At 46.4% G+C, this 12,691-nt stretch overlaps 1 protein-coding gene across 1 annotated transcript in view; it reads right to left on the reverse strand.

The window, feature by feature from the left end:
* The window catches only part of CCDC6 (coiled-coil domain containing 6), a 39,794-nt gene that overhangs the window by 12,513 nt on the left and 14,590 nt on the right, over positions 1-12,691 (reverse strand). The window contains exons 2-3 of the mRNA XM_066600794.1: positions 3,396-3,545; positions 1,954-2,082 (exon numbers count right to left, since the gene is read on the reverse strand). Coding sequence (XP_066456891.1) covers positions 1,954-2,082; positions 3,396-3,545 — 279 coding nt within the window. The remainder of the gene's footprint in view (positions 1-1,953; positions 2,083-3,395; positions 3,546-12,691) is intronic.

Consider the following 12,691-nt stretch of genomic DNA (forward strand, 5'->3'; position numbering starts at 1 on the left):
CTCTACAGTCCCTCTGATTCCAGATCCTGTTTTCAGCCATCCAAGATGACTTCTGCAACTTTCTAACTACCTGAATGGCCAGTGCTGTTCATGTGATCACTGCTGGCCAATCAAAAAGCAGGTTCAGTACATTGCCAATGCAATGTGGAAATTAGGTAGCCTGAAGATTGTGTCGGCCACCTTGAATGGCTAAAAACAGGTCCCGTAATTGGCAGATCACAGGGCAGAAAGAGAAGAACAATGGCAGGTAGTATATCCTGGCCTCCGGAACAGAATTGTGTTCCAAAATCATTGAGTCGCTATAAGCTACCCATATAAGATGGCTGCCAGCAGAAGACGTCTTTGCCCTACAGCTATGTACCCCAACCTGCCTACAAATAGGATCATTGAATTAGGCAGATAATCTGGAAAAATGACAATTGGAATCTGTAAAGTGCACTTTTTTTATATACAAAACTACAAATTGCACATATACAGCAAAGGAAAGCTGCTTACATGTAAGAGATAAGTTCCTTGCAAACGCAACTCTACTAACTACATGGTTTACTGTAAACTACCGCCATCTAGTGGACACTGCTTAGAATACGTTACGTTATACACAAGCATGACAACTGCTGCCCCATTTTCATAGATTATGTACTCAATTTACAATGTGTGGATGCATACATTTTCACCATAAAACATCTATACACACAGTTAATAACCTATGTAGCCAAGTGACAGGTGATAGAAGACCAAAGACAACTCCTAGGGCTGGTTGGACAACTCTACAAATCTTGATTCTTTGGTTTAATAATAATATGGCCACATCCATTCTCCTTCTATTCTGTGTGTTTACAGCCTTTCCAATCACCTCAGCATCTTCTAGTCCAGAAACCATCTGCTGGCTGCTAATCTCCCTTCTCACAGGTATCCTCTGTCATCCTCCCACCTTTGTTCTAGCTGCCCTTGAACCAGGCATACAGAAAGTGCTACTAAAGTAGGTACATCAGCCGTTCAGGCTTATCTAACAGGAATGTCTGCAAGTGTAACACATACGGTCACTGAAATCATCCCGTAAAAGGCAAACTGTAGTTAGTGAAAGAATATTATCAATGCACAGCAGCAATAAAAGGTGGATAAAACCGGAAATATCTGGAGAATGGAGCGATTAAGAATAAATAGCCTTAAGACGCATTAATCCTTACACTGCAGCATATTTATAACCAGACTTTACTTTTACCCTATAAAACTGAAAGAACTAAAATCTGCATCCATCCTTCGCAGGCTTTCTATCATATCCTTGCACTTAAAGGGGTTATCCAGGCAGCACCTGCCAGGGTACACTGGGGCAGAGTGGAAGCGCTGCGCCGACCCCTGTTTAGTGGCCAGTGCTTGGAACTGCAAGCATAGCTCTCACTGAAATCAAAGAGGGGCTGTGCGTGTAATTGCAGGTTACGGTCTGATTGATTTCAATGAGAGCTGCGCTTGCAGTTGCGTGCACTGGCCACTACACTTGGGTCGGAGCATCGCTTCCACTCCAACCCAGGGGTATCCTAGTGGGCGCTTCCTGGGCAACCCTTTTAAACACTGCAACAACCCACCCCTTTCCCCAGCACTGTCCAATTAGTATGGCACTGGAACAGGTGTAGGGAACTTAAATGGGTTGTCTGAGAAATAGAAAAAAAAATCGTGAAGAAACCCAGTGCATGCAGTAGAACAAATAGATCCCCCGAATACCTTCAGCTATGTCTAGCTGTTCATTCAGTCTAGAAGACAATCATTGGGTAATGTAAATGGTGGCTAAACACAGAGTCAGTCCTGCTGGGACGGGTAGCATCAGCACAGGGATTTCCTAAAATCCATCTTACTATATGAGGAGTCTATATGAGATCAAACAAACATCTGCTCTCTTCTAAGAACAGGCACTCTTTGCGGCATCCTACTCCGTGGCTGGCGTGGTGGATGCATTACCTGTTCTAGTGTTAGCTGTTTGGAGATGGTATCATTTTCCAGTTTCTTTATTTTCTTCATTAGTTTGTTAACCTGAAACTCTTGCTCTTGTTCCAGATGTTGTTCAAGTTCTGCTTTCTCATGCTGTAACTAAATATGCATAAAAGGGGAAAAAGGGGGAATGTTAAGTAGAAGGTAATAATATCTACCTTTCAGAAAAAAAGCTGTTTCTTCTCTGTTTTTGCTGACTGTATATGTTCTCAGAACATTGTATGAAATAAACAGTTGAACACTTAATGCATGGACTAGCAGTGTCCACAAAAGCTCAGAATGAGGTCCTACGCCTCTATGACAGTCATATAGCCTGAGAGAGCAAATAGTAGTAGTCCGCAAAATTTAGTAATCTGCTACAATGCTGATGTGGCATACTACAATGTTACTGTACAAAGGTAAAAAAAAAATGGCGTTCATGCAGAGTGACAACTCTCTGTATATACAGGCAGGGAGAGAACTGTCAGTCATCATGCAGAGGGCAGGGAGAGGGAGGTTGGCCCGCCCCGTGACTCTGAGACAAACTTCAAAGTGTATTTATTTTATCAAATGCCCGATCATTCAAAAAGGGGGAGGGGGGGGGGGGATTATACTTAAACAACCCCTTTAATCTGTACATCAATTTTTTTAAATGGCCAGGCACTTGATAAAATAATAGAAGTAATACTTACCTCTTCTTCTCCTGGGACACAGAGCAGTTTCAGTGAAGATTCTGCTGTCAGCAAAGAGCGGTGACTTTTGCAGCTAATCAGAGGCCACAGTGTCACCGGCCGTGTTCTGGCATCAGTGCTCACAACCGGGCATCATAATGCAAAGAGTTTGGAATGGTGTTTCTGTGGCTTCTAATTGGCTGCAGTGGTCCCCTGACCCGCTCTGTGTTGACAGCAGGATCTTCACCGGAGTCACTCCTTTGTTTCCCACGAGGAGAGAAGCAAGTACCGCTTCTTTTGTTAGTTTATCAAATGCCCGCCCATTAAAATTTTTCTTTATACTCCGACTACCCTTTAATCTGTATGTCACTTCTTTACAAGTGGTGTGCAGACTGCAGCATCTGTAAGATGGATGCATCTCTGCTGTCTCATGCTCTGCTGACGGAGGCTGGCTTTGCAAAAACCTGTCTCTGGCAAGAGAACAGCTGATGAGATGACTCTGCAGTCCGTAGGCCACTTGCTAAGAAATGATGTACGACTTTCACATAGAAACAGTGATCTTCAGCAGCTGGCAGAAGCCATGTGCAGAAGAGTTCACAGGCGTCTAAATCGCAAAGGAAGCAAAATCCTGTTCACATATTACAAAGCATCTTCAAATCCTATATTTTCAAGTCAAATCTTCTCCCAAGAAAAGTCTAGGTACTCTTCAAGACATGTGACAGGACGCCCTGGAAGGCTGCCACCGCGAGAGGATCTCATCACCTGCATGAGCTTCCGTGACAGTTCATTAGTGAGGAATTCCTCTTCTTTCTCATAGTTCACCGCTAGGGTTTCCTTCTCCTTCTGCAAGGCTTGGATCTTCTTAAACAAGGTGTTGCTGATGAATTCTTCTTCTTGCTCAGCCCTCGCTTGCTGTAAAGAGATCGCGTTAGTGTGAGAAATAAGGAAAGGAAAAGCTATCAGGACATAGCGGGGCTTGCAGCAACATACAGCCGCCAGGCGCAATTCTAAATTGTTCCTTGGAAGTTCTTTCATCACTAAACCTACTGAACATTCATTTCTTGGGAAGCTTTGAAGTGAGAAAGCGGAAGGAGTATTCATAAACATCAATATTCTCAAAAAGATATATTTAAAGCATCTCCATCAAGAGACGCACTTTAAAGGAGACCGGCGAGAAGAAAACGTAAACCGCTCCTCGAGTATGAAAGCTACGCAAAGCATTATGGGAACGCTTCAGCATCCCAGTATGACCTCCAGTCACTTATACGTCAGCGATGTCAACCTGTCCAGGTAGGAGGTAGAAGCAATTGTCAATCAACTTCTCCTGATTTGGTGCAAATTAATGTAACAGATACACTGGAGGGGGATCAGCACAGCAACCCCAAAAAGGGAATGGAGACAATTCCCCTCTAGTTCTGCACTCGCTGGTGTCCTTACCACTACTGGTACATCAGGCGCTACCTGCAGCCCAATCAGGTTGTACAGGTAGTCCTGTCCTCCAGGATGGCACATCCATACATGCTGTTGCGAGAAGGCTTGCCTAGTTTCAGGAGACCAGAACCCACACTGTTACATGAGAATTGGACAACCACCCAGCATGAGGACCTGTATCAGACCTTACACTGGTGCAGTGGACCCAAAGTTCCTCCAGGTGTAGGACAATGCCCAACCTTACGCGACCAGAGTGTGTAGGTAGTTCCTGGATGACGAAGCATTGATGCTATTGACCGTCCCTCACGGTCCCCAGATCTGAATCCAACTGAGAACCTCTGGGACATTTTGTATGAGTGCATCCAATGCCACCACAAACTATCCAGGAACTCCCCAATCCAGATCTGGGAGGAGATCCCCAATCCAGATCTGGGAGGAGATCCCCAATCCAGATCTGGGAGGAGATCCCCAATCCAGATCTGGGAGGAGATCCCCAATCCAGATCTGGGAGGAGATCCCCAATCCAGATCTGGGAGGAGATCCCCAATCCAGATCTGGGAGGAGATCCCCAATCCAGATCTGGGAGGAGATCCCCAATCCAGATCTGGGAGGAGATCCCCAATCCAGATCTGGGAGGAGATCCCCAATCCAGATCTGGGAGGAGATCCCCAATCCAGATCTGGGAGGAGATCCCCAATCCAGATCTGGGAGGAGATCCCCAATCCAGATCTGGGAGGAGATCCCCAATCCAGATCTGGGAGGAGATCCCCAATCCAGATCTGGGAGGAGATCCCCAATCCAGATCTGGGAGGAGATCCCCAATCCAGATCTGGGAGGAGATCCCCAATCCAGATCTGGGAGGAGATCCCCAATCCAGATCTGGGAGGAGATCCCCAATCCAGATCTGGGAGGAGATCCCCAATCCAGATCTGGGAGGAGATCCTCCCCCTCCCCCCCCCCTCCCAGATACGGCCCTGGTGATATTTCCAATTATCTCAGAAAACACCTTAAATTTCTTAATATACATTTATAGCAGTTGGGAATGTAATCAGCACAGAACATATGGAGACTGGTACAAGCAGATTAATGCAGGTCTTTTCTGTAGCTAAAGTCAGGCACGGATCCAAAAATAATGGAGAAGTAGAGGAAAGCCTGCTGATCCTCCTCTCTTTTGTATTTGGCATGTGAGGATCCAGCCTAAACATAGCAAGTGACCATGAGAGCTTCTAGGAAACGTGTTTACCACAAAGCCTGCTGAGCAGAAGGGTGTGGAGCTGCCGTCATATCCAACTCCTGAGCTCACCACGGGCAGGCGGAGGGAGAAGGTAGGCCACCGGGAAGACAGAAACCAGGCTGCATTGTCCTCGAAGGTCATCAGTCCTGCTAATACTACAGAAAGGCCGCTCTCACAGCCCGCTTTTTACCGTGGCGTTTCAAAAGCCAGATAGAATAGCATAGCTTGCAACTTTGGTCTCTGTCTGACAAACGGTTTAAGCTTCCATCTGAATGCCATTTAGGACACTGGATCCCCAGATGGGAAAAAGTGGTTCATACAAAAAAACAAACAAAGAGCGAGACCCCAACCTAGGCCAAACCTGAGACTATTTTTCCCCCACTCTGGCTCCATAAGTGGCTCATGTGTAATTAGTAATACATTTACTGCAATAAAAGGCAATTATATAGTGATATCTACTATTTAATATTTTTATGCATTTCTACAGACTCCACAGTCCTACTCTGGTGAGAAAAACCGCACTTCATGCAGCGCTACTCTTCTAGTAAAAACTAAAAATCAATCCTTGGCGCAACCCAACAGACTTCATGACAGGTAATTGGGGTCCGCGGGGTAAAAGATAAGGCCTTACGCCATGGTTTCTGTTTATAATGGAGATGTGAACAGCGCCTCAGTACATCACATGCAGCGTGTAGAGGATCCAACCGATTACATCATAAAACACGATAAGGTCACGCTAAAGAGGCGGCACCGGCCATTATCTTTTAGTAAGCGTGTTCACCCTCTGCAGATGCAGAACTGCTTCAAGTTGTGTTTGCTAGTTGCGCCATTGTTTATATGACAGTTAAGGGTGCCAGAGCCCGCTGTCACACACCCCGCTTCCCCAAACACGTTTAGATTATCTGGAACAGGTTAGTGTGCAAAAACAAACGGCAAACACTCCAGCAAATCCCCCCGGGCCGAGTCTCCCCAGACAAGCGCCGGCGAAAGTATGCTTATCAACAGGAGCAGAAGGCGGAGACGGCGGGGCGTTTCATCATGCACTCTGCAGTAGAACCGTGTATATGGCCCTGGAGGCTGAAAGCAAACTATTGTTGCACAGGAGCAATATTCTTTATGGATCTCATGAAGATTGGGTTTAAAGCCTAAAAGAATAGTCTGATGACCGGATCATCTACTTCCCGCTCTCTCGTGTAATGCCGGCTCACACAAATGTATTAGTATTGCATACTACACGGTGAATGGGGTCGATGAAGTACATTGATTTTCACAGTTCCACTCACACTTTCATATACTGCGTGTATAAAAAAAAAACAAAAAAAAACAGAAGAGCGCAGCATGTTCTATTTTACTGCGTATTACAGGCGCACAGCCCTACTGTTTTCTATGGGTACGTTTGGAATGCAGTGCATGCGCAATTATATTGGTTGCGTACTTTTAAACAGAAAGGATCATTGCTCAGTGAATGGAGGCAGAGCGGACGGAGAGGGTTCTGGCCACCCGCCTACATTCACAGTAAACAGGCAGTCCTTCATAGATGAACGACTGCCTGTTTAACACGGGCTGATCGCAATGCAGTCTTTACGCATAACTGAAAGAATTCTCATTCATTGATTGAATAGTTGGTTGGTCACGGCCAGCATTTACACTGAACAATTCCTACGATCCAGCGAGAATCTGAACGATCAGCACTAAGTTTAAAGAGGCCATTAATCTGCTCCGGGTTTTCCAGGAGATCAGCTGCACTCCTCCGACCCACTGTCCTGTGTCTGGCAGTAACAGACAAGTACCTGCAGCAGGAGCCTCCCCCCTCTGCAGTACAACTCAAAGATTAGGCCAAGTCACACTCATTGGATGACTTCAGCAGTCAAAAATGTACCACTACAAAATTATATTTTCTAATTTTCTACTAGACTTTAAGGGTCACGCAGAAAGTGCTGCAAACTAAAACATTGCGGCCGTAATGTCTTTATAGGTTACTGTTTACTAGTATCAAGTAGAGTGTCCCTTACAGGCCACAGAATAAAGGATGAAACATTTTAATAGAACTACACAAACACCCTTATCTGTTTTTAAGCACTTTGGGGCGTCACAGGTCAGAGGCCAACAGCAAATTTTTCAATTACAGTGGTGCCTTGGGTTAAGAGTTTAATTTGTTCCGTGACGGAGCTCCTCACCCAAAACACTTGTAAGTCAAATCAATATTCCCTACTGAAATGAATGGAAAAGCCATTAATCCGTTCCGGATCACGAAGCTCTCCCACTGATTTCAATGGGGATGGCGTTGCCCCATTAAAAGCAATAGGACGCCGGCGCAGTGATTTTCAGGGAAGGACTTTAAATATAAGCCTTCCCTGAAATCATCCCTAGCTGTAGTAAAAAAAATATATACTCACCTGTCTGCCGGGGCTCAGGTGCGTCTATCCCCCACTTGTTGTTCTTGTACTGCTCTGAAACTTTTCAGCAGGTGGGTATTAAAAATGCATGGAGAACAAGCGGTGGCTAGACACGCCTGAGCCCCGGCAGCAGCGGACAGATGAGTATATATTTTTTACTACAGCTAGGGATGATTTTTAGGGAAGGGCTTATATTTAAAGCCCTCTTCCCAAAACCATTGTAGGGGTTGCCGGCAGGCCATTGCTTTCAATGGGGCAACCGGCAGCAGCGGCGGCCCCATTGAGAGCAAGGCTAGTAGTAACCCAAGTTTTTGCTCTTAAATCAAAGCAAAAATTCGGGAGAGGGCCTGCTCTCAAGTCAAAAAGCTTGTAAGCTGAGGCACTCTTAACCCAAGGTGTCACTGTACTAGGAAGGAGTATGCAAGAGAATCAGTTATGGATCCCAGTGTCAGCCGGAACCGAGCAGAACAGACGTGGCTGTAGATCCCCAGCTAAATTCTCTGCTGTCTAAATATGTCAGCAACGGACATACAGGGAAGTATAGCCCCATAAACACTAAACTACTAATGGGAGAAGCAGCGTTATTAGCCGTCTACCGCTGAATAGTGACGGGTGTTGTATGTTCTGCGCAGACATTTACTGCAGTCAATAAAGGGGTTGTCCCACTTAAAAAAAAAAAAAAAAAAGTTTTAAAACAACTGGCCATGACCTGAAACAAAAACAGCAATACTTGCTTCTCTGCTCCTGCTACTAAGCAGCATAAAGCTGGGTTCACACAGGGCGGATTTGCTGCGGTTTTGCCGCAGAAGAACTGCTTCTGCGGCAAAACCGCTTCAAAGGTTAATCTTGGCTTGCGGATTTTCTTGCGGAAAAATCTGCAAGCGTTTTTTTCATTTTGCAACGTATTTTGGTGCGTATTTTGCTGCGTCCATAGAGGTCTATGGACAAAAAAGCGCTGCGGAAAAGACAGAAGAATGGACATGCAGCATCGTGAAAAACCGCGCCGCAGTTGCATTTCCGCACTGCGGCTGTGCGGAAAAAATCTGCCCTGTGAGAACAGCTTTTTGCCAAAACTCATTTGCGCTCCATTGCACTGCAAACGCAGCGGTTTTGCCGCAATGCGGATATGCAACAGCAAACCGCGGCAAAACTGCAGCAAATCCGCCCTGTATGAACCCAGGCTAACAGCTCATGACTCTGCAGAGGAAGACAGGGGACTACTGCAGCCGTCAGACCATTCTCCTCACATACTGGGCACCATGATGGTGAAGCTGTGGCTTCTGATTGGCTTCAGCAGTCACCTGACTTCTGCTGTAGACACAGGCCGTGAGCGCCATTGTACTGCTTACCAGGTGAGAGAAGAGACAGGTATTACTTCTGTTATATTAGGTTACAGTCAACTGTTTACAAAAAAAAAAAATTAAGCCTGCCAACCCCTTTAAGGCAAAGAAATTAACCGATCATCATGTTTAATGGAGTAAGGGCAGACAAAACTCAGTAGACTTTAGGGGACAGGTAGACCACTCCAGGAGCATTAATTTATGGGTCGTTTTATCGTTTTTATTGCAGTGTCCTCAACCAGAAGCGGGTTCAAAAGGAATGGGAAATAAAGGACGTCTTCTACCTCTGCTCTACACTGGAGCCACTTTCTGGCTTTGGCTGAATCATCAAAAACAGCCACAGAAACCTACATTAAACAAGATCTAGGATGACTTCATATGTTGAGGAGTTGCTGCCGGTTTGACCATCTCATTTGAAGGAGTGAAGTCTGCATCACGCGTCCGTTCGCGCTGCACCATGTGGATGGGAGTTTTACTATCGCTTGTAATGTAAGTGCGGTAGGTTTTCCACAGCATTTGCGATCCGGCCGGACTCTGATGAAATATTGATGACCTACCCAAGTCTAAGATTAGACAAGGCCGAAGGTGAGAGATTTATACGGCCAGTCTCACACAGGCATTTTTAATGCACCCCATAATTGCAATGGGACTGGTGTGGTGGGTTAAAAAGCGACGCACTAAAATAGAACAGCTCTAAAACGCTCGTCTGAGAAGCCCCATTGAACTCAATGGAGGCTCAGTACAGCCTTTTAGCAGGAGGCTCAAACGCCCGTTAAAATGCTGTAAAAACCACCTGTGTAAGGGTGGCCTGACCGAGGCGGGCACATGGATTAAGAGACTTTGCACAACTTGATAGACTTGTGAAACTTTTCCCTTTGCCACTTCTCAGTTGACTAAAGACCCATTTAGACAACGATTATCACTCAAAAGCCATCTTTTGAGAGATAATCGCTTTGTCAACGCACGGGCATTGTGCACTGTTCGTTCACTGCTTCGTTCATCGCTAACTTTCAGCAAGCTAAAAGTCAGCAATAAGCCTTATCAGAGCCGCACGCGGGTTCTCAGCAGGATATCGCTTACAGTATTCTTTCAGTTGGTGTCCCACTCGGAGCTCTCAGCGGGACACCAGCTGATAACTCCAAGAACAAAGCAGCTATTAGTGCTCCTGCTGTTCTCGGAGCTATCAGCACCACCTTTCTTTACAGGGTAATAACCGCTTAAGTAGCCAATTAGCTTCTTAAGAGGCTATACAAAGTGATCGCTCAAAACTATCACTCAAACTGCCGTTTAAGTTAATTTTGAGCGATTATCGTTCCGTGTAAATGATGCCTTTTCCAAACACTCATCAAAACTGTGTAGTGAGGTGCAAAAAGTGTCTAACAACAAATCTGGTGAATGGAATGTATGCCAATTTCTACCTTAAATTAAGACAGATTGACTGGAGTATTTAGATTAAAGAATTTAAATCTAATGGGGCAGATTTAGGCCGGCTTCCCACAGCCGTGACGGGCTCCGCCGCGGAATTCCGCGGCAGAGCCCGTCACGGCGCCCCCCCCCCCCCCCCCCCCCAGAAACCCCAATACTTACCTCCGGATCCGTCGTTTTCCGCGTCCCATGACACGCCCACAGCGTCCCATGACACGCCCACAGCGTCCCATGACACGCCCACAGCGTCCCATGACACGCCCACAGCGTCCCATGACGCGTACACCCGCAAATAGAGCATGCCGCGGGTGAGGATGGGTGATTTCATGGTGCGGAATTCCGCGATGGAATTACGCACCGTGAGCCCTGAGCTATTAGGTTCAATAGAACCTAATAGCTGCGGGCAACGCAGCGGATTTTCACCGCGTATTACGCGGCGGAAATCCGTCCGTGGGAAGGAGCCCTTACTAACATTTTCAACATATTGAATGAGAACACTAGCCCTGCTGCTCTCAGCTAACAAGTAGCTACAATTGTATCCAGTCTAGTCACTGATACTCTGCTACAATGTATCAGCCTGAAGACCAGGCTGTTCAGCTCACCAACAACAAGCCTCTAGTTCGTCTCTGACTAGACCACATGTACCTTCTAGAGCCGTGTGCCCTCACTTAAGAGAACATTTCCTGCGGAGGCCTGCTCTTCATCCATTCCAATTCTGTATAATTTGATGAGTAGCACTAATGGACTAGATGTGTCCAACATCATCCTCTGCCAAGAGAACTGCCTTGTGTTTGGGAGGAGGGGGTGAAGCACACGGCTGGTGTGGAGCCATTCATCATTATCATTTATAGAACGTCTGAACATAAACCTAGCCCACATATTGGGATTCAGGGAATTAATGAATCCGAGAAGAACAACCAATTTTGGTTTGTTCCCCTAAGCCAACTAACAGTGGGTATAACCTCAGGTACCTTTACACAGAGCAACTATCCTCAGAATAGTTGTTAAAGTGCATGAACGACAGTTACAAGTTTGCTTCTACGCAGAGCGCCGATTGTTCATTAGTAGTTTGCCGAGATATAGCTTCTACAGGGGGTCTGCACACAAATGTGCTCACAAGCCGCTCAAACGTGAAAGACTGACATTACAGACTATTTTTTGTTTTAGTAAGCTAAACCAACTGGCAACTTATGGCTCATCCCCCCCTCGGTGGCACAGGAACTAGCATTTGAACTTGCTCTTTCAGGTGATTATTTAGCAGACAGCCATCCTGTGCCCGATTTACCATCCACCGCAGTAAATCTGGCACATTTTAACACTGTCTAAGGGTACTTTAACATACGCGGACTATCAGATCAAAAATCACTCAAACGAGCAATTACTAGTGGTCGGCTGGAAGAAAGAACGGAGGCTGGAAGAGTTCTCTGGCGCGCTCCACCTCCATTCACTCAACGACTATCACTCCTGTGTGGAAGTTTAAAGGCCTGAAGGTCCAGTATAAAAAGCACCCCAATTTTGCACTGTTCTAGGGTGCAGTCACACGGGCAAGGCAGACATACCCAACATTCTCCAGCGCGACTCACAATGCACAGCCTACGAACACTCACAGCTGCATGCCCTCTTCTTGTGCGAGACTCGCAAAAAAATAGAAAATGGTGCGACTTTTCGGTCTCGCAGTGAAAAAAAAAATTACCACTGTAAATACACCCATTACAAATGATGGGTTATATTTTCGGCAAGTTTTTTGCATCCCGTAACAAACTCGAACGATTCTCCCAGCTGTGCAACAGAATCCGTGTATGTGCTCCATTGTGCACAAGTCAGGAATAAGCTAAAGTTTCAAAGCTTTAGGCACATGACAAAGTGCAGATCAAGAGGTACAGGAGCTGCGGACCCCACCGATCACCAAGATGAAGGGGCAGGAGCTGCGGACCCCACCGATCACCAAGATGAAGGGGCAGGAGCTGCGGACCCCACCGATCACCAAGATGAAGGGGCAGGAGCTGCGGACCCCACCGATCACCAAGATGAAGGGGCAGGAGCTGCGGACCCCACCGATCACCAAGATGAAGGGGCAGGAGCTGCGGACCCCACCGATCACCAAGATGAAGGGGCAGGAGCTGCGGACCCCACCGATCACCAAGATGAAGGGGCAGGAGCTCGGTATTAGTGTATCTTGACGCCACCACAAGTACAGGTGAAGCCAACATACAAGGAGTTTGATAGGGAGTT

Source organism: Eleutherodactylus coqui, chromosome 4 (assembly GCF_035609145.1).
Source record: "Eleutherodactylus coqui strain aEleCoq1 chromosome 4, aEleCoq1.hap1, whole genome shotgun sequence".
NCBI lineage: Eukaryota > Metazoa > Chordata > Amphibia > Anura > Eleutherodactylidae > Eleutherodactylus > Eleutherodactylus coqui.